Here is a 21,094-nt window from a genome sequence, read left to right as displayed (position 1 = left end):
ACTTTTGCTGTAGTTAGATTTACAGGTAATGTTTTCAGATTTTTAAGAATCTTCTGTTAAAAAAAAAAAAATCCTTAGTGATCACTGAAATAGCTTGAAATAAAACAAAAGTTCAAAATTTTAAAGATGAAAATCAGGCATTGCATCGTTTTTTTGTCCTAACTGGTGTGTTGTCCTACTTCTTTTGAGACTGCATTTTTAATTTTTTTCATGTATTTCACAGTACAATGTCTAGAGTGAGTGAGTGAGTGGGTGAGTGAGTGAGGCAAGCAAGCGAGTCTTTGTCTACAGCCAGGCTCTCAGGTAAAGTTGTCCATCTTAGCCATAATAATATACGTTGTTGCACCTGCTATCGATAAGTGGCATTTTAATGGGTTCTCCATTTTCATTAAAAAAAAAAGTCCATTCTCTGCCTGTGCTCGAATGTTTTTTGTTTTTTTTTTAATTCAGGTACTCCGGCATGTGAATGGGAATCTTTGATTGTCTAATTGTGACCTTTTGATTGGTTGACAATTCCTTCACACTCCCCAGAATCTCACCAAAGGGTATCTAGGGTTGCAAAATAGGTGAGGTGAGGTGAGGTGAGGATAGATGGATGACACACCTAGAAAACATTGCCTAGTGGTCTAACAAATCAAATCCCGCCAATTGCCCGCCATTATTTTATATAAAAATATTTTGCCTTATAAAAGCAGGTGTCGCTTCAATTAATGCGGGAGCAAGTCAAGTTTATCCTGCCTGTTTTTAAGGGGCATTCTGGTGGACTGGGGATTTCTTTTTTTGTTTGTGTGTTTGTTTTTTTAAATACTCACCAACACCCTGGTGCTGTCACGGGGGTGCGCGGCGGGTGTGAAGGCCGGCGTGGTTGCGGAGGAGGAGGACCCAAAAGCAGGAGGGCGTCGAGATACGGGCTTGATGTAATCCATATTGATTAAGGAACGGGAACAAAAGCGGGAAAAACAGGACGGCAAATAACTAAGGGCTCAGGCAGGCTGGCAAAAACAGAAAACAAAACGCTAACGGACGGGCGGCAGAAAAAGACGGAGCTGAGGGACGATGGACGAGACGGGACTACAAGACGACTACGAAAATGCGACAGAGACAATATGACAATGACAATGATCCGACACGGGCTGAAACAAAAACTCTGCTTAAATACGCTCACAAACTAATCAGACTAACGCACAGCAGCTGGGCAGGGAACAATAGGCTAAGGGAGTGGATTGGAGGACACGCAGGTACAGTAACATGGACAGGTGGACTAAATCAAAACTAAGGCAGGGAGACACGAGAGGAGCAGGAGCACATATGAAAACAGAAAGGAACAGAACCCCTCAAAATAAAGCCCACAACCCAAAATCCAACAAACCATGACAGGTGCTCTTGATAATTTGGTGACAGATAGAAGAGTGGAATTCAAACATACTCAGAATTAATGTAGGGCCCAACTGGACTCATGTCAGAATTCACTCAGCATTTTATTGCCCCTCCTGCTTTTTTTCACCCTACCTCTTTTGCTTGTAACTTTACAGTTGCACTTCTTATATCTTTTATAATTATGAGTCTTTATTCCCCTTACACCCGGGGGCTATCGATTCTGTTACACTACATATATCTTATAATACAAAACATTTTGTGTACATGGTATAAAACTCTACAAATTTGAAAGGAAAATGCCTACAATATGTGAAGGACATTTGAGAGTTCACCAGTATCTTCCGAGTAGCTCAATAATTGCAGGTCAGTGTTTGAAATTTCTTCATGCTCCCCCTCTGGCCTCAAGATATTGAATTCTAACAGGAAAGCGTGGGTTGTTTTCTTTCTTTCTCAGCGCTCTTGATCGCAGTTTTGATAACAAATATGTGCATACCTGTTGAGCACTTCCTGCCTTTTCATAAAGCAATGACTGGATGATTGTCAAACAGTTCCTAAAGGAATTCACTCAGTCTTTTTGACTTCACTGTTTTTTCAATATTTCAGTATGCAGCCAAGTCTGTCTTTGCTGTTGCACATTTCTTGAGGGTAAAAATTCAAGTGTCTTTTCTCAGTGCCCTACTTCATTATGGTGGCTCTATTTCCAAACAATCATGTTGGTGGTGTATCTACATAACGTTGCATTTTGTTGAATCAAAGTTAGTTGGCTCTACAAACCACTGCAATACATTATACATAATGTAACGACTAACTGTGGATCCACCATAGGAGGCAACGGAGGAGATTTCAACGTAGTTGGATCCTGGGTGTATGTAACTGAAAATGTAAATGAATAATTATAGCTAAAATTGAAAAGTCGTAGAATTTTCACCTTCCAATGTGAAGGCTGTGGGTTTCGGCCCCAATCATTGTTACTAAAGTCAAAGTGTCCTCAAGCAAGACACTAAACCCCAATTAAATTCCAGCGGGGCCTGGCAGTGCTCTGCTTAGCAGTAGCCTCCATTGGTGTATGAATGTGAGTGTGGGTGAATGTGAGGTTTTGTAAATCAGTGTGGAAAGTGCTATGTCAGTCCACACTATTTGCCATTTAACATTATCAATCAATCAATCAAATTTTATTTGTATAGCCCTAAATCACCGAAGTCTCAAAGGGCTTCACAGATGAAAAGAGGTCATGTGGAGACCTCCTTCAAAAAAGAAGTCGTACACAAGACATCCTTTCAGTGTAAGGTACACAACAGCATCCCCTGTCAAAGCTCCCAGAAGGGGAAGGAAAAACTCAAAAACCCCAATTAGGGGAAAATCAGAAACCTCCAGAAGGGACCACAGGTGGGAGGAGCCCCCTTCCAGGCCCACAGGTTGAAGTGGATGCTGCATGTACCAAATACAGACATACACATAAACAATATAAATTAGAGAAAACATTAGGATAACATTAGTCCAAACAACATAAGAATGATAAAAATACTGCAGTTGTAAACATGGCACATTTTTAATTGACGCACTAAGTCATCAGAGAGTAAACTGAACAATATCCAAGGCCGTGTGCAAGCCCCACCTAAAGTTGAAAAATACACTAACTCCTTAAATTCAGTGTTGGTGTGTCATATAGTATATTGTACTTTGTTCCACAGCCATCCAAACTGCGAGCCGTTTGCATCACATCATCATATTGGGCCTAAATCTAGACATAATCTAGACAACATGGTGTAACTTGGAAATCGCAATGTAGAGAAAATCTGAAGAAGAATACTTCTCTCTTAATTTTGCGTGCATGATCTCTTCTCAGATATGGGCCAAACTGCTTTCTCAGCAAAATAGCTGAAGGGAATTCAGTAACAAGAAATCCAGATGTTACCTTTCCTCCCTGATGGTAGTGCAGACCGAAAACTTTCAAAGATACTAAATATTGAGCCTAATCTGTTTGTTTTGAAACTCACATATTACCCATTTATTGCACATGTGAAATAATGTATTTATGCTTTGAAGTTCCACCACTTTTTTATTGCTGGGTCTTAAGTATCAAACCGCTGTCTATCCCCACTAAACAGGGGAAGCTTGTCTCCGTGATCGTCTGACATCTCGCTTCTGTCAGACACTGCACTGGTTGGGCCGTTGCAAGTTGCCAAACGTGCGAGCACAGTGCTGCAAAACCTGCAAGCAATAGCCAGAACTCGCCAGCAGCATCAGTCACCACTAAGCCAACGGCAAAGCATCAGTGAATCACGGGCTGGAGCTAATGTAAATAAGTAGTTTCACTGTGTCGATAAAATATAGCCCACAGTGGCAAAAGTGTCACCGACAAATGGCTGCGGAAATGTAATGCTCTCCCATTAACATAGCCAGCTTACAGTAGAATTTGCAGTGTGGTGTGTGTGTGTGTGTGTGTGTGTGTGTGTATATATGTATATGTATATGTATATGTATATGTATATGTGTGTGTGTATGTATGTGTGTATGTATGGATGTACACACCACACACACACGTTTATACAAATGTTTGTGGTTGGTATTATGCAGGTACAATACAAATGAATGTATACATTAAATATGTTAGATATTAAATACGTCAGTATGTATTTCCAGTGAAATAAAACAATGAAAGATGCTCATATTTCATGTGTCAGTTGACCAGCGCTTAATTACTGCACCAGCGCAGCTAACAAAAGGTGACTGACATCACATGGGATAGTCTATAGTGGGAAAGCAACTGTAGAGACAAATTCACAGATGCAGAATTTAATTGTTTCATCTCGGGTGTTTGGAGTTGCTTCAGTTGTTTCATAACCTGCACGCACAGATGGTTTGACATCACACGTTTTATGTTTTGTTTTCATTTTACACCCCATCCGTTTCTTAAGCTTTCTCAGCATTCTCACTACAAGGAATAGTGTAAAGTTAATACATTATCTACTGTGCATATTTCTATGAATACATGTAAGGAGTGGCGCTCAAAGAAAGTACCAAATTATATCAAGCCTTTTGTGCTCATTACAATAAATACAGGAATTTAGATTGCACAACATTTGGTGCTGAGGCCACATGGGCTCCTGAATTCAGGTCATGTATGCCTGTATTAAGTATTTGAATACTGAACCTTTCTTATCATTCCTGGCTTTTGACAGTCAATTAAGTATTAATCAAATGCAGCTTTGTATTTGTTAGATGGATAGGTAAATTGTATTTCATGCGGTCCTTTCTACATTGAAAGTCGCAGTGCCGTATGTAGGTTAGTGTTTTCCGTTTTTTTGTTTTTGTTTTTGTTTTTCAAAGCTTCTCTGAACTAAAAATTGGCAACTGCAAAGCCTCAGCTCCAGTTCTCTCTCATTAGGTTTCTCTGAAAGCTTTTATGATGCAGCCTGATAAAGGAGAAATACACAGCAATATTAAATGACAAAAGTAAAGTGTATGCTATAAATCACTTGGTGTAGAAACAAAAGAATAAAGCAGCTTGATCGCCAGCAAGGAACTTATGATTCTGTGAACAGTAACATGAGTCCTAAATTAGGTTTATTTTTTTCCTTTGTTTTTTAATGTATTGTTTACCTTCAGTTTGAAAGCCCGCAATGTTTTTGACTGCAATTAATTAATTTCTCAGGTATTTATACAGCAACCGGCAGACATCTTAAAGAACAGATTAATCAATGCATCTCACTTCATAACATGTCTGACAGCAGTCAGATCTTATTTGCTATTGTAATGGAATTGAATGTATTCTAACTTTGCTTATTCTTCAACGTGGACTCTGTATGTAGTCAGTCATTCCTACCAGCAAAACCAAATAAAAAAGAACATCAAACTGTGCAACTTTTTTTTTCTGAGTGGACTTTCCAAGCCCTGTAATTCAGATTTTTTTTTAACTTGAAAGTAAAAACATTAAAACAATGCGAATGGTACATAGAATTTCAGTCATCGCCATGGCAATCCCTGCACGCGTCCCACGTTGTCTCATACTGTATCTTATATCTGGTGCTAGCATGGTTGCTAATGTTACTAGCAGCTGTGTGTTGTGTGTTTGTATATGCTTTGTGACATGCTAAAGTATTTAAAGTTGATGTGATGACATGTTGTTATACCTGTAGCAGTATTCTGCACAAACATTGATTTGTTCAAACCTTGCATGTCAACAAATGCAGTGGCCTTTGCCAGTTTGTCTTACGTGAAACATTGCTTCTATTGAGCTGCATTAAAAAGAAAATATTTTTCCTCAGTGCTTCTTACCTGATTTTTCTGAGACATGCATGGCATGACATACACATGATTACATTTGTAATTACATACTATTTACACATTTACCAGTTTACTTTTGATTTCATAGTACAGTGGGCCCCCGTGTTACGAACTTAATCCGTTCAGCGGCTACGCTCGTAACTTGAACTGCTCGTATGACGGGCAATCCAAACCTATGTTAATTAGTGAACGCGTGCAACGCGTGCAAAAACCTTAGGTAAAAACATCACGACTTTATACACATATTAAAAATAAGTAACATAATCTACTGTACAGTTAAATTAAATAACATATACAAAGGAAAAATGACATTTACCTTTGGGGCGACGTGACTTGAGCTGGGTGGAGGCGGAGGGGAGAGGAGACCAACCCGCAGAATTTATTTATTTATTTTCTTAAACGGGAACTTTTCTCAAACTAGAACATATCGCCGGCGATTTCCTTCTCTTTAATCCATAATAGAAGAAGCCTCTCCATTTTGTTGTCGATCGAGGTCCGTCCCCCGGCAAGGAAAGTCTTGCCCTTAGAAGATTGCTGAGCGGTTACGGCCATACTCACGAGCAAGGTTAACCATGCGTGCGCCTCCTTTGTATTTTTTTTTTTTTTATTATCTCCTGCTTGGTTTCTATTGTCATCATCCTCTTACTTCTTCCTTTACCGCCACTAGCAATTTTAGAAGCCATGTCTAACAGATAAAGTTTGCAAAGTCTTAACAACATTCCTTCCTTCCATTTTTGACTGATTTTCTCTCCTTCCTTCCGTCCCGACCAGCAGTGACATCAAGCTAGATGAAGGCGTTCGACCAATAGCATATCGGCATCTCCGTGACTGACACCGTGACTGAATCATTGACTGTGACATTGTAAGAGCAATAGCATATCAGCGTTTCCGTGTCATGCGTGAGCAGATGATTTCGTTGAAGTAGTAAAACGATGTCAATTGTACGTACACATTGACTGGCAACGCGTGGTTAAATCAGAGATAAAACCATCACGTATTACGCACACATTTGTCATTAGTACCATAACCTACTGTGTAGTTAATTTAATTAACATGGATACACAAAGGATAAATGACATTTTCCTCTGGGGCGACGTGATTTGAGCTGAGTGGAGACGAAGGTGAGCAGAGACCAACCCGCAGAATTTATTTATTTATTTTCTTAAACAAGAACTTTTCTCAAACTAAAACATATCACCGGCGATTGCCTTCTCTTTAATCTATAATAGAAGAAGCCTCTCCATTTTGTTGTCGAGCGAGGTCCGTCCCCTGGCAAGGAAAGTCTTGCCCTTAGAAGATTGCCAAGCGGTTCCGTCCATACTCACAAGCAAGGCTAAACTATGCATGCGCCTCCTTCGTATATATATATATTTTTTTTTATTATCTCCTGCTTGGTTTCTATTGTCATCATCCTCTTACTTCTTCCTTTACCGCCACTTGCAATTTTAGAAGCCATGTCTAACAGATAAAATTTGCAAAGTCTTCACAACATTCCTTCCTTCCATTTTTCACTCATTTTCTCTCCTTTCTTCCATCCCGACCAGCTGTGCCATCAAGCTATATAAAGGCGTTCGGCCAATAGCATATCGGCATTTCTGTGATTGAGGTGACGCCGGCCAATAGCATCTCAGTGAGTGAGACCGACCGTGACCTTAATCGACCAATAGCATATCGGCATCTCCGTGACTGACACCGTGACTGAGACAGTGACTGTGACATTGTAAGAGCAGTAGCGTTCACCGATGCCGTGACAAGCGTCGTCTATTTATTTTGTTGACGCAGCAAAGCGAAAATATCTGAACTAATACAATGGGCCGGCATGTCAAATTGTTCGTAAGACGAAAGGTTTGCACGTAAGTGGGGGACAAAAAACTCCGTGGTCCACGCTCGTAAGTCGAATTGTTCGTAAAAGAGGGTGTTCGTAAACCGGGGGCCGACTGTATTGTAATCTTTATTATGACGTGTGTCAATCCATTCTTGTTCTTGATGTAAAAATATCTGCAAAGAAGCAGAGCTGAGCTCAAAGCAACTTTGATGCCATATTTGTCAACGGCAAGAGGTGAATTGGTGTCCCGCTAGGATGGCTAAATATTAATGGATTCCATCCATCCATTATCTACCGCTTCATCCGAGATCACTGGGGGCGTGGGCGGCAGCTTGAGCAGGGAAACCCAGACGTCCCTCTTCGCGGCCACTTCGTCCAGCTACTTTGGGAAGATCCTCAGGCTTTCCCTAGAGTGACTAGATCCCAACGGAAAGGCTGTGAACTCGAAGCCCCAGTTTCACCTGATGCTACGTCATCAGTGGGTGAATAGTCACCAGTGTCAAGTGGTTTGAGTATCAAAAAGTGCAAATCTATGTAAAATAAGAATTATCTTCAAGAGGAAACTCAAAAGTGGGGTGTCTTCAAACCAGTGCACCCCAACTGTTTTTGTCTCGTGCACCGCCATACCCGTTTTTCTTGCCCTGAGTAGTCCCTCACACGTACAGGTTGATCGTCACCTCCACGCGTACAAAATGAAACAGAGTATTATCACTTGAAAATAATTTTTACGCCTCATTAAGCCCGCTGAGAGTTGAAATTAGCCGTGCTATCGAGCTCCTCTAGAGTTCGTTCAGGGTTGCCAGAGGTCGCTACAAAGTCGCCAGAGCTCGCCAAAAGGTTACAAGCGGTCTCCAAACATTGATTTTGTCGCAAGGAACTGTTCTATATTTCCTTGCGACAAGAGCAATGTCTGGAAATGTTGAACACTTCCTTGCGGCAAGAGCAATGTCCTGCAACCGCTAGCAACCTTTTAGCGAGCTCTGGCGACTTTGTAGCGACCTCTGGTGACCCTGAATGAATCCTGGAGGAGCTCAAAAGAGCCACTCCGTTTGCGGACACTGGCCAGTGTTCGCACTTCAGTGCTTAACTTTAATATTTAATTCTCAGACAGGAAAATAAAATTTGACAAATAAAAGGACAATGACACAAAAACAACATCTCAATGTTTTTGCAAACAGCGCTGATGAAATAAGTACGCAGCAGTGTCTGTGAGCGTTTATTCCTCGCTCAACTCAATAATCAACAGGTGGCAGTGTCACCATTTCGATGAACTCTTCATAGTTAACGACTCCTCCTGGCTTGATGTTTCCTTCTTTGAACAGCTCATCCACTAGAAAAACAAAGCAGGTAAATGTTCCCAAAATAGCTGATTACTTATTTATTTATTAATTGGCAAGGGGTCGGCTCGGTGACGCGGTGGTTAGCGTGTCAGTCTCACTGTTCAGGAAGCCGCAAATTCAGGCAGTGGCCTTCCTGTATGGAGTTTGCATGTTCTCCCCGAGCCCACGTGGGTTCTCTCCGGGCTCATCGGCTTCCTCCCACACTCCAAATACATGCGTGGCAGGTGTTTTGGACATACTAAATTGTCCTTAGGTGCAATTGGGTGCGTGAATGGTTGTTGGTCTCTGTGTGCTCTGCAATTGACTGGCAACTAGCTGAGGGTGTTCCCCGCCTACTGCCGGAAGTTAGCTGGGATAGGCACCAGCATGCCTGCGACCCTCATGAGGATAAGCGGACAGGTGTTGATGAATGTTTTCGCCTTATTTTGGATACAAAGAGATTAGCCTGCTTTGCACTCTTATCGAGACTGCAGGAGGGAAATAATTTATCATCCCTCCATCCATTTTTTAGAGCCGTTTATCCTCACAAGGGTCGCAGGCCTATCCCAGCTCTTTTTGGGCAGTAGGGAGGGGACACCCTGAACTGGTTGCCAGCCAATTGGAGGGCACACAGAGGGATGAGCAACCATTTGCGCACCCAATCACACGTAAGGACAATTTTGTACATATGTTCAATACATCTGCAATACATGTTTCTGGAGTGTGGGAGGAAACCGGGGTAACCCACACAGGCTCGGGGAGAACATGCACACTCAACACAGGAAGGCCGGATCCAGGCGGATTTTGAACTCGGGTCCCTGAACTGTGAGGCGGACGTGCTAACCACTTTTATATGGCGCTCACTTCATTTTTGAGGAAAATGCCAGGATTTCAAGTGTGCCTCACATTCACAAAAATTGTTGTACCTTCTGACATCAATGGCAGAGTGACAATGCTCCAGTCACACACGCTGCCATCTCTTTTTTTTTTTTTTTCCTCATTTATTATATTTAAAAGGAATTAGAAGAGCTGGTTTGATTGGCAACAAATCGAGTCGGCTGTTATTTGCACTCTTAGAAATGATTTCTTTGCACCTATAAAATGTATGTATTGTGTTCTGTTGAAACGTCATCCAGAAATCCACGACATTTCTCCTTTTCTTTCTTTCTCTGACAAGATTATAAAATAGACAAAAACAAGGAGAGAAAAGATAGCTTTCTATTCATATAGCTATGTATGTTTACACTGAAGAAATCTAGTTAGGCATTTATTTGCAGCTGTTTTTGAACTGTCTCCTTGCATGCAAGTTTTTACGGAATTTTATCTCATAGAGCTCATCCCATTTTTTGTCTCTTAAAGGTGTATTGAATGAACTCCAAAGAAAAGGTACTTGTCGATACTTTTTTTTCGAGTGACACTGAATGCAGCTTCCTATCTGCACCACCAAAAGTAGTTTGACAGTTATTTTCACTGTGCACGTGAAGAAATTACATTCACAATTACATTTTGCAGAGGTGTAGATAATATTTTTGTATTAAAAAACAGTCTATCCTCTGTCATAGTGAGTTTTTTTTTCCTTACCTTCTTTGTCCGTAAGTTTTTCTCCCAACATGGTGAGCTTGGCTCTCAGCTCTGAGGCTTGAATGTATCCTTTCTTCTGTTTGTCTGTCATCTTCAGGGCCTCAAGAATTTCTGTCTTAGGGTCTTCCTGTTGTATTTGCCGGTGCATCATGGTTAGGAACGTAGAGAAGTCCAAGCTCCCTGACTTTTCTAAAACATAATGAACCAAGTGGTATTTGCAATCCAGTAACTGCAATCCAAGCAAAATATCCATGGAACAGGGTTGTTATTGTGCAAAAGTCTCTTTGAACATAGCAGCTCTCGACCTGGTAAGACTAGTTACATGTTCGGCAAAAACATGAACACAATTTAATAGTGTCCACCCATTAAATCCAATACAGTATGTTGTTTTTCTGCACACAAAACAAAATGTACCGGTAACAGGCTCTGGTGCGTTATTGTCATTTAAATATAAATTCCTAAATTATAGGATTGTAAATTAAATGCAATGATTTGTGGTGGTGAATACATTATTATTAATCAACTGTTTAATTAAATGCCTCCAGCAAGGAGGATGTTTTGATTATAATTAGGAGGATGACTCAAAAACAGCTGATTTCCATGAGTGGAGAAAATTTTTCCTAATGATGAAATATGGCATACGTAATGGGTTGGCGTCTAATAAGTTGGTGCTCCAAATTAGGATGTTTGACTTTGGCAAAGGCTAACACTCTAAAATGGGCATTTGAGGGAAAATGTAATCAATTCTACTACACCTATTAGATTTGTTGTTGTTACTAGGTCAGTAGTTGGTTGTGTAATTACCAATTTTGTGAACTTGAAGATGTCTTTCAATTTCGCCAAGAGTTGGACTTGTACCAAGGCATCGCATAACTGTGATCAGGTCCTTGACATCAATCCTTCCCTTCTGTTTCTTGTCATACAATGAGAAGCACTCCTTGAATTCTGTGAGGAAAATTATTGGTGAATTATGCCAGCTATCTGTAATCAAACAATTGCAGTTGAAAATAACAGTCATTGTCAAAATGGATTCCAATGTTCCATTTGGAATTTCAAGGCTCGCATTAGTTACATTTCGCTGCAGGCTGACTCGTAAAAGTTGACCGTAATACACATTCAAAAAGGCACAGAGGCATGTCTCATTCAAACAATGTTTTTTTTTTGTGAATGGTGGGGCAGAGAATAGTGCTGTGAAGCGGTCTTACCATTGATTTGAGCTGGTGTAAAGAATTTTGCCTGTGATGAAATGAGCCAAACAAAATCACACCAATCAAGAATATAAATGTTGCAAATATTAACACAATTCTAACAATTATTCTTACCATTTGGAATACTAATGTTGCTTTTCCAGGAAGAAGAAATTAATTTCCTGAAGTCTGTTCCTCCACCTGTTTAAAGTCCAACGCTAGCAAGCCTGCGTGTAATTTAATATGGGTTGCTGTGGAAACGCAGATACCAGAGCCAAGGTGCAGCACAGTTTAACCCTATCACTTCCAAGCAAACAATAAGAGCAATAGATACACAATAACAATGATATTCTGGTCAACAAACAATTCATTAAAGTATATTTGAGTTTAGATAAGGATGGGTTGGATAGGTGATAGCGCAAAAGAAAATTATATTCAAGTAAGAATGAATTGTAAGTACCATAATCATGTCAATGATGCTGTATACATATAATTGCCTGAACTTCATACAGGCCCATTGGCTTCTGTTCCCACACAGTGAAGGCGTGAGTGTGAATGGTTGTTTGTCTCTATGTTCAACAAGGAGAAATATGTCAGCTGGGAGAGGCCCCAGGTTCTTGCAACCCTGAACAGGATCAGCAGGAAAGTAAATGGAAGGATGGAAATGACAAATCTCATCATGGTCATGATGATTATTCCTGGCGGGTCGGGGCGAACAGCTGACGAGAGGAACAGCACAGAGGCCGCAGGTTCCCCAGATTCACTCCGCGCCAGCGGAGACAAGACGAGCAGGGTGGTTGGAACATCCCATCCGAGACGTCGAGCACTACAAAGGCGAGACCCCGCTCCTTAGCCACCTGGATCAGGATGCACAAATCCGGCCCTCAGCTTTACCAGACAGCAAGCGCACCTACCCTAGCGGCGGCGCCGCCCCCGCCGCGGGGGTGACACTGACACGTGGCAGAGGTATGCGAGACTACAAAAAACACCTGGAGAGGAAATAATTCGCGAAGGGAGCTGATTGGTTAACACAGGGGAACAGGTTAGCACAGACAGGTACAGAAAATCGCAGGAAAACAACAGATTGTGACACATATGAATTACGTTTGGTGCAACCGTCATTTAATCTCTGATTAAATTTGAGTTTTGTGGTACCTATATTTCTAACCAGAAAATAAAATTAGCAGGGACCGCGCCTATTACCGTGTGGATTGTCTTGCCCCCTTCATGACATAACTCAATGGCGGCGGGCCACACAATATGCAGCCATCCATCGTCTTGAGCGCTGATCCTCACGGGGCTAGCTGCTGATGGCAACTATTCCACGTGAGAACGGGGCCAAAAGCAGTCATTTTACTGACGTTAAAATGAAAAACGGACCCAGTACACTTACTCTAACACCCTTCCTCTTAACAAGTCAGCCCCCATGGAAAGCCAGTACAAGAAAACTGTTTTTCAACTTACATTTTGTCATTTCAAAGAAAAAAACTGAAAACACAGCATTCACTGCAATAATGGCAACTCTCTTTAATATTTAGTTGCACACCCTTTGGCAATAATGACAACTTCCATACGTTTCTTGTAACCATCTATGAGCGTATTGCACTTCTCATGTATTTTCTTTTCGCATTCATTCTTGGCAAACTTTTTCAAGCTCTCTAATTTTTGCAGGTTTTTATCCCCATTTGCAAACTTCAGCTCGTATCAAAGCTTTTCATTAGGATTGAGAGCAAGACTCATTGCAGCGCATATTAAAGCAATCAACCTTTTCCTTTTCAACCATTCCTGTGTGGTTCTGGATGTGTGCTTTGGGTCTTTGTACTGCTGGAGGACCATGATCAACTCAACCAGAGTTTTCTCACACTGGGTAGAACATGTCACTCCAGAATGTCTTGAGAATGCTCTGATTTCATGTTTCCTGTGATCTGATCAAGGCCTTCAGTACCAGATGAAGCAAAGCATCCCCACCGCAGCAGCTGATCTTCTTCAGCCATTTTGCGAGCAAGTCTTTGATATTAAATAAAGAGACTGAACCTCTACGTACCAGTCTATGTGTGCTCCTGGTTATTCTTCCCTGCTCCCGTGTCACTAAATACATTTAATTGTGTAATTGTGATAAGATTTAAGAGGAAGTAATTCAATGCACTGCATTGAATTACTGAATGCATTGAATTAATTAAAAAAATTAAAACAAATTACAAAGGCAAATGTGCAAAAGATTATGGCATGTTCTTTGGAACAGACGCTCATCACATTAATAAACAACAGTTCTGATTTTTTACAAACCATTATTTTTTTTATTGACATCAATACTAGTGGTGAAAAGCCAGGACAGTGGGTGTGAAAGACATCGGTGTCAGTGGTTATGTATTCATGGAATGGTGTCCAAAATGTAATCCGAGTAATACTGTCAAATAATTCGGCAATGAGAAAAACATAAGCGCTAAAACAGTTGTAACAGACTTTTCCGAATGAAGGTTGTCCTGTTCCTCGGTCACCGGTTGTACAGCAGCTGAAAAGAGAAAGAAAAGTTTTTGAAAATTCAAGTTGACACCCAGTAAATGCTGTTATGCGTTAAATCACGGGGCATAATGTACAAACCTGTGAACAGTTCTGATTCAGGGGTCTTTCTTTACATGCAACATGTAGTAGGACCAGGGTTCTGGAACATAAACTAAACCGGGGTACTTTTTACGTAGCACCGGGTCATTCCATAGATATACAACCCAGAGTGCCACAAGAAGCACGGTAACACTAAAACTGCGGAACAAGAAAAGTCCATTGCTGTCTGGGCTCAGGCCAATTTGCCTTTGATGAATCACCATCGCCGCCATTGCAAAGAAAGTGAGGATAAAAAGTTCGGCGATTTGTCCTTCAGTCACCAAATACCTGCAGTTCAAATGAGAAAAAAAAGCAGCTCAACACCACTACATATATAAACAACCTTAACATTCAAAGAGCTTAGACAGCAAACAAGCATGATGATAGTTAATCATTCAATTGCAAATGAGCATGGAGTTGAGGTAGATTCTTCCTTGTCCAAACAGTAGTAGTAAAATGCAAAATATATCATTGAACGGTGAATAATGCTTGAAAATTGAGCTTGGAGATCAGCCTTGCAATTTGTTGGTCAAAGGTGCAAATGATGCACCTGAAAACCTCTTAATATTAGAACTACCTGAAAAGATGAACTCCGAGCTCCTATTATGGTGGACGAGTTAGTCTAATTCACAGTGTTTGGGGCCGCATTGTGCCTCACTGGGTGGAGCTGCTGCACCCTTGACGTACTTCAAAATTTGGTGAGCTTTAAGTTATAAAGTGAAATAAAAAATAACTCAGTAATTCCTCAACCAATTTTCACAAACTTTTTTATCAACACCAAAACATGTGCCATCAACAATACATACGCAGCCTTGATTTTTTTTTTTTTTTCCGGAATGTCCACATACATGGAATTGCACTGCAACTCACATGAGCACAAGCCTCCTAATACAGTAGGTGTTTCATATCAACCTATTTTGCATATCTAAGGTTCTCAGAGAGCACTGGGTGGCATAATGCATTTAATTAAATTAGTGGTTATAATAACGTTAATCCTTGTCGTCTGTGTCTTTGTGTTACCAGGCATTAAATGTGCTATCTTTAACTGTCACATGTATGTCGCACTGTTTTTTTTGTCTTGTTTTGTTTATTACAAATGGTATTGTGTAAAATAGTGGATACAAGTTAATTAATTCCTTTACCTCAGTTGCAATGGAACCTATCTTGTGTCATTTTGAATGACATAACAAACGAAGGACCAAAATTCCTTGATACATTAGAATCATTAAGGACAGCTACATTTGATTTTTTAAATTAGCTAATTAAATAGCTAAATGAAGACTGTGCCTGCTGTAAATGATTACGATACATAAATGTAAAGCCATACGGCCAATTAGTTATCAATGTTTAATTTAACAAAAACGTGTACTGCATTGGCCTGACAATCATGTGGTGGCCACAGGCCAGCAGGCTGAACAATGTGCAGGACAAAGTCATCTGCACATGCCTGAGAGAGCAGCCAGCAATACACTTTTTTGTAACTGTTAAGAGAGTTGACACAATTTTATGACCAAGGCAGATAAGCAGGTTACACACAGAGCTTCACCTGTGTTGACTTAACTCTTCAGTGTCTAGGTTGCTGCCTAGTATTGTTGGTGTCAATATATTTTCAGATGTATGTTAGTTGCACTTTTGATGGTATGCATCATCAGGAGACTGAAATGATCTAGTGATCAAAATACATTTTTGATGTGTGTGTGTGTGTGTGTGTTTAGATCTCAGTGTTTGTGATTTGAACTTAAGGGCCACCATACGAATACAAGTGTAACTCAAGCACCTAATGTGATTAATGGAAAGAATGAAACGCCTTCATTAAATGTTAATATTTTTTTTTATGCCATAATAAAAAAGGAACAAAGTAAACATTGCCCTGTAGTGATATGAAATGGGTGGTGGAGAAGCTTAACTCTTAAAATATCCAAACTATCACATATAAATTTTGAGCTATGCATTTAACAATACCAAATGATTTTTATGTGAAATCAATATTTTATAATGTGGGATCTTTAATCCCACTTAATGCACTTGAATTAAAGGTAGATTATCCTCTTTGTTTGTTTTTTCCATTTGCTTTTTTTTTTTTATTTCGGGGTCTGGGAGGGGGCTTACTGACCAGTAATAGAGCGCGCTGGGTGCAAGTAACAGTTGGCCAGAGAGCGGTATCTTCTTCTGTTCTGTAGGCCCCGTGAAACATCCAGTGAAGTAGATGAAGAGAATGATAAAGAAGGGAATATACCTAAAACACCAGAGTTGGTTTCTAGTGAATTATTGTGAAGCGCACAGGTTGAATAAGGTTTATATATTCACAGTTAAGGGGAATAATTATGCAGAGTGCTAAATATGTGTTATTCTTCAATCACTTCTGGTCACAAAAACAGTGTTGTTGTTTTTTTTTTTCTTCTAAAATTAGGGTATAGAAAGCGAGAATAAAAATTCAAATTTTCAGAGAAATCAAATTTAGCCAGGGATTCAAGATTATAATTTGCCTTTATAGTCATTAATCGTCTGCGAATTTTCCTGAGCATGTCAGGTCCTTTTTTTTTATGTTTCCAGAAATGGTCAAAACACACAAGTGACATTTGATTGCTATTTGGTTACGTTCAGTCCACGTGATTATCGTGACATCTTACCACATTAAATGTCCCAGATGTTCATCATAATAATACAGCAGCTCAAATGAGTCAATCTGTAAATAAACAAGCAATTTGAATCCGTAAAACACTTTCATCACAAATTACCAAATGTTTTTCCCCGTCGCAAACCAATGCAACGCGGTTCTCTCTTGTGCAACAGTGACACCTGCTGCATTTGTCATTTCGAGTTGATTATACTCAGTGGATTGTGGCTATTAAAATATGTTTTCTCACATAAATGACAAAATAACTAATTGTTGGATGAGATATCATGAAAACATTTGACTGTGCCTACAGACCCAAACTGGACACCACCGCCTCTATACCAGAGGTGTCAAATGGAGGGAGGAAGGGGGGATACAAAAAAAAATAATTACTAGCCGACTGATCGAATGTTCATTAAAAAAATAAATAAATATGATTGCTTTAGAAGATGGCTAGATCAGATGAATAAAAAATATTTTCTTATGGCTCAGTCAGTAATTTCTCATGTTCAACAGGCACAAAGGACAAGGTTCCTTTTCATAAAAATCTCCATAACATGCACGTTAAATGAAAGTGGCGATAATATTCAAGGCACCGTCGGAGAAATGTAGGTTTCTTTTTTTTTCAAAGGAACAAATTAATGAGCAATTTTCTATCAGTCGAAAGTGAAATACTTTTAAAACATGACTGAAAAACAAATTAGTGGTATTTTATTCATATCTAGGGGGAATCAAACTTTAACTTTAAGGGCTACATTTGTTACAGGGGTACTCAAACAGTGTGCATATAACCAACCTGACAGAATTACCTTTGACCCTAGCCTACCACACACAGTCCAGTACTTCGGTTCCCCCAGTAGACCCGGGTTTGGGGTCTTGATACCCCCATACGGATCATGTCCTGTAGTTGTGCCATGCATTGGACGTAACGCTCAAAACTCCACTGTCACGCGCTGGCTGGAGTCCACTCCGCGGATGAAAATTGATAACTGAGCAATGTCAAAGGTGCTGCGCTCTCATCCGCAGACTAGAAATATGCAATGAAATTATGTCCCTTTATCACAAGCAGCTCTATTAGATTGATGGAGACGCTCATCAACCATGTTTCTGAGCTGGTTGCCGGCCAACCGCAGGGCACACGGAGACAAACAACCATTCACACCCACAAATACACTTAAGGACAAGTTGGACTGCCCAAATATACCTAAAGTGCATGTTTTTGGGAATGTCGGAGGAAAACCCATGCGAGCCACAGGGAGAACATGCGGACACCACACTGCCATTCTACCACTGTATATAGGTAGAGGTACACTTATTTTTACTGACCTAAAATAATGATTTCCTGTAGTATTTATGTAGATTTGAGGAATTAAGCAGCAAAAGTCACCTTTTATTTTTTTTATCTGAGGGGGAGGCCATTATGCCACTTGCACTTGGCTGAAATTGACATCAAAGTTGCTCAGTGCTTAGGCAAACAACCAATCACGAATCAGCTTGTGAATGTCAAATGACCAAACTCAGGAAACAAATGAGCTGTGATTGGTCGGTACCAGACGCCTGAGCAACTGTTATGTTATTTTCAGTCAAGAGCAAGTGGCAAAAGTGGGCAAATTTTGCCCCTTAATTACCACAATCACAATATTAATTAAAAGGCTGTGTCGGGGAGCGGGGAGTATTAACTTTATTATTGTAAATGCATTTTTGGGCTTGACTGTCCCATTAAAGAATATTTTATGCATCGCTCCAGTGTCAACAAACAAAACATGAATACTAGGTCAGTATAAGAAAACCTAAACACCTCAGTTCCCTGCCTGTTCTGGAATATACTGTAGGAAATGTGTTTCACAAAAAGGTAGCTCACACTGTGGTTTAACCAAGCATAATCAGAGCCTTACCAGTGAGGCAGGTTTGAGATCTTTCATGATCGGGTTCTCTCTGACTGACAGATGGAGCTTGTAGCCACTCAGAATGAGTCTGTGGTTGACGGAGTCTCCAACCAGGTGGATGCTTGCTCCCATGACAAAAGTGATGATGCAGAGGTAGACTGCTGAGCGAGGCAACGCCCTTGGACTGCGCTCAATCAACTAACAGGAAAGTAACAATGACATACTGTATGCCTTATATAGTACAGTATTTGCCTCTAAATCTGATACGGTGGCTCTGGGAGTTCATTTCAAATCATTTCTCATCTCATTCAACATTTTGTTGACAACGATTTAATTATGTACCTGTGCTATATGAAGACCAATGCTTAGTGATAATGTGTTCAGACTCACCCGAAGCATGAGGAAAGGCGTGATGACATTGTAGGCCATGTGGAAATAGTCTCCTGCGCTTGGTTTGTTCAAGGGAAACCACTCAAGTGGAAGGATGATCTATGTACAGTACAATTAATAAGTATAAATGATATTACTCCATGGAAAATTTGGAGCAGCAAATACAAATCCAGGCAGCAAGGATGATGACTTTGCTTACCATAACAATAGGTCGTCCAAAGTCTAGAATCCAGTTCTGCAAGGTCAGGCACAGCCACAAATCTAGATGGAAATCGTTCCTTTTCTCCTGTGGCCTGTTCTTTTTCGAGCCAATAATGCTGCCAAAAGAGATCAATCCAGTTACACAAATTCCCGCAATGCAGATTTATTGGACTATTGGTGTGAAATTCACATCTGTAATAATGTGAAATAAGGAAATAACACTAGCACGCAATGTGTTTAGGTAGACCTACATAATATGTTTGTCAGTCTGGTCTGTGCAAAAGTATATGCTGTTGAGTCACATTAATGTTTGTGTTTATCTAATACAACACAATTGCAAGTGATCATTTGAGGTCATTTTGACACAATTCAATGTTTAAAATCATTTAACATGAAAAACACATACTCATTTGGGTGAGGCAGTTATTTTCTGTTGATTGATGCATTGACGAATAATCAATTCATATCAGTGCCAATCAAAATTAACTATTATAATGCAGATTTTTTTCACTCACATAAACTTAAAAGTTTGCCTGTTTGTTAGTTTTCTAAAATGATTAACAATTTCATAATAGATGATGTTTTCGAACAAGTTGCATTTATATGGAGCCTTTCCAAGGACCTTCGTGCAGTTATCGATTAGTGCAGCTTAATGTTTAATGGGTCATGTTGTGTTTTCCGTTAAACAAACTGTCCTTGACAACATACAAAAGAAAATAAAGTTGAATTATCTGCTCAGGCAAAAGGAACACCGCCATCTGAAAGGGGCCCTTGCTCTGATATTGGGTAACAAAACCTGAATAATGCACTCATGTTGAAGAAACATGACAGCTGTCAATACCATGAGAACAGACCAGCACAGCAGTCAAATGTTATGTTTGCGAAAATCCTTTTATTACAATCTACTAATACAATTCTAAACGAAATCATCAACCTGCACAGGAAAGGCATGAAGCAGTCACAGCTACCACGGTGGGCAATTGTTTAGTCAGCATCGTCGATCCATACATTTCATGACGTATAGCATTATGCACGTTTTTGAACCAATTAACTTCGCATAGCCGTGTGGAACGGTCATGAAAACATGATCGGTACCAGCAGCACGCCAGTAAATGACTTATACGCTATGTTCCCTGTTTGACAGAAAAAAGAATACTACACGGAACACCAAATGGATGCAAAGCGAGTAACCATGCTACGTGTTTGGTTCGACTACAACCAACCTATTTCGTGCATTCGTTTGTAACGTTACATCGTTTTCCCGACGTTTCCGTACTGTCTGCATGATCGGCACCACGCTGGACTACTTATCTCCTGATAAAATAAAAGCAAAATGAAATCCCACGTAGTACTGACATTCACCGAATTCGCATTTTTCTCGTCACGGGTTCTACTTCCTATTTACTATTTTCTACCCGCCCTGATTATTTTTCAACCAATCAGCATGCAGCTAGAACGTGTCAAACGGAAAGTGGGCTTTTATAACCTGCTGGTCTGAATAGTGGATGAAAACACAAAGGCGTCACAATAAAAACGTCTACATTAAAACACCATTACGACCCAATTGACGACCACATAACGCCTATTTTGCCTATTCATGACCCGTATCTTCTTGAAAGAGGACAACATCGCATTTTAGCTAAGCGCTTACAGCGACGCAGAGCTAGTGGGGGCAAAGTGTAAGCAAGTTCCATGTTTGGGGACACCACCCGCACACAACAACAAAACAAAGTGAAATACCTGCGCGTTGTTCTCTATGTAGCTGCACGCAAAGCAGAACAATGACAACAGGGTTGAAATATCCTCTCACATGCACATATTTT

The 21,094-nt window shown here is 40.2% G+C and overlaps 3 protein-coding genes across 4 annotated transcripts in view; 1 reads left to right on the top strand and 2 right to left on the bottom strand.

Moving 5' to 3' along the window:
• The window catches only part of adamts7 (ADAM metallopeptidase with thrombospondin type 1 motif 7), a 66,960-nt gene extending 61,316 nt beyond the window's left edge, over window positions 1–5,644 (top strand). Inside the window, exon 24 of the mRNA XM_088413655.1 lies at window positions 3,486–5,644. Within this exon, the coding sequence (XP_088269781.1) occupies window positions 3,486–3,601 (116 nt within the window). The 3' untranslated portion in view covers window positions 3,602–5,644. The remainder of the gene's footprint in view (window positions 1–3,485) is intronic.
• Window positions 5,645–8,692: 3,048 nt separating this feature from the next.
• Window positions 8,693–11,804, bottom strand: calml4a (calmodulin-like 4a). Of its 2 annotated transcripts, XM_088413656.1 has the most exons (5): window positions 11,712–11,799; window positions 11,595–11,625; window positions 11,194–11,334; window positions 10,390–10,578; window positions 8,693–8,819 (listed from the first exon to the last, which is right to left on the bottom strand). In XM_088413656.1, the coding sequence occupies exons 1-5, from the start codon at window positions 11,712–11,714 to the stop codon at window positions 8,722–8,724; spliced, it is 462 nt and encodes a 153-aa protein (XP_088269782.1). In that variant the 5' UTR covers window positions 11,715–11,799; the 3' UTR covers window positions 8,693–8,721. The 2 variants fall into 2 exon arrangements, with proteins under 2 accessions (XP_088269782.1, XP_088269783.1); XM_088413657.1 differs by lacking the exon at window positions 11,595–11,625 and having other exon boundaries at window positions 11,712–11,804.
• A 2,046-nt stretch (window positions 11,805–13,850) lies between these two features.
• Window positions 13,851–20,664, bottom strand: cln6a (CLN6 transmembrane ER protein a). Its single transcript, XM_088413283.1, has 8 exons — window positions 20,495–20,664; window positions 19,270–19,387; window positions 19,071–19,169; window positions 18,690–18,878; window positions 16,808–16,863; window positions 16,291–16,413; window positions 14,178–14,465; window positions 13,851–14,088 (listed from the first exon to the last, which is right to left on the bottom strand). The coding sequence occupies exons 1-7, from the start codon at window positions 20,554–20,556 to the stop codon at window positions 14,195–14,197; spliced, it is 918 nt and encodes a 305-aa protein (XP_088269409.1). The 5' UTR covers window positions 20,557–20,664; the 3' UTR covers window positions 13,851–14,088; window positions 14,178–14,194.
• Between the last annotated feature and the right edge of the window lie 430 nt (window positions 20,665–21,094).

This window comes from Hippichthys cyanospilos, chromosome 4, assembly GCF_059441005.1.
Source record: "Hippichthys cyanospilos isolate Australia breed blue-spotted pipefish chromosome 4, RoL_Hcya_1.0, whole genome shotgun sequence".
Taxonomy (NCBI): Eukaryota; Metazoa; Chordata; class Actinopteri; order Syngnathiformes; family Syngnathidae; genus Hippichthys; species Hippichthys cyanospilos.
Note: the sequence above shows the minus strand (reverse complement) of the source record. Positions and strands in the feature narration are given on the sequence as shown.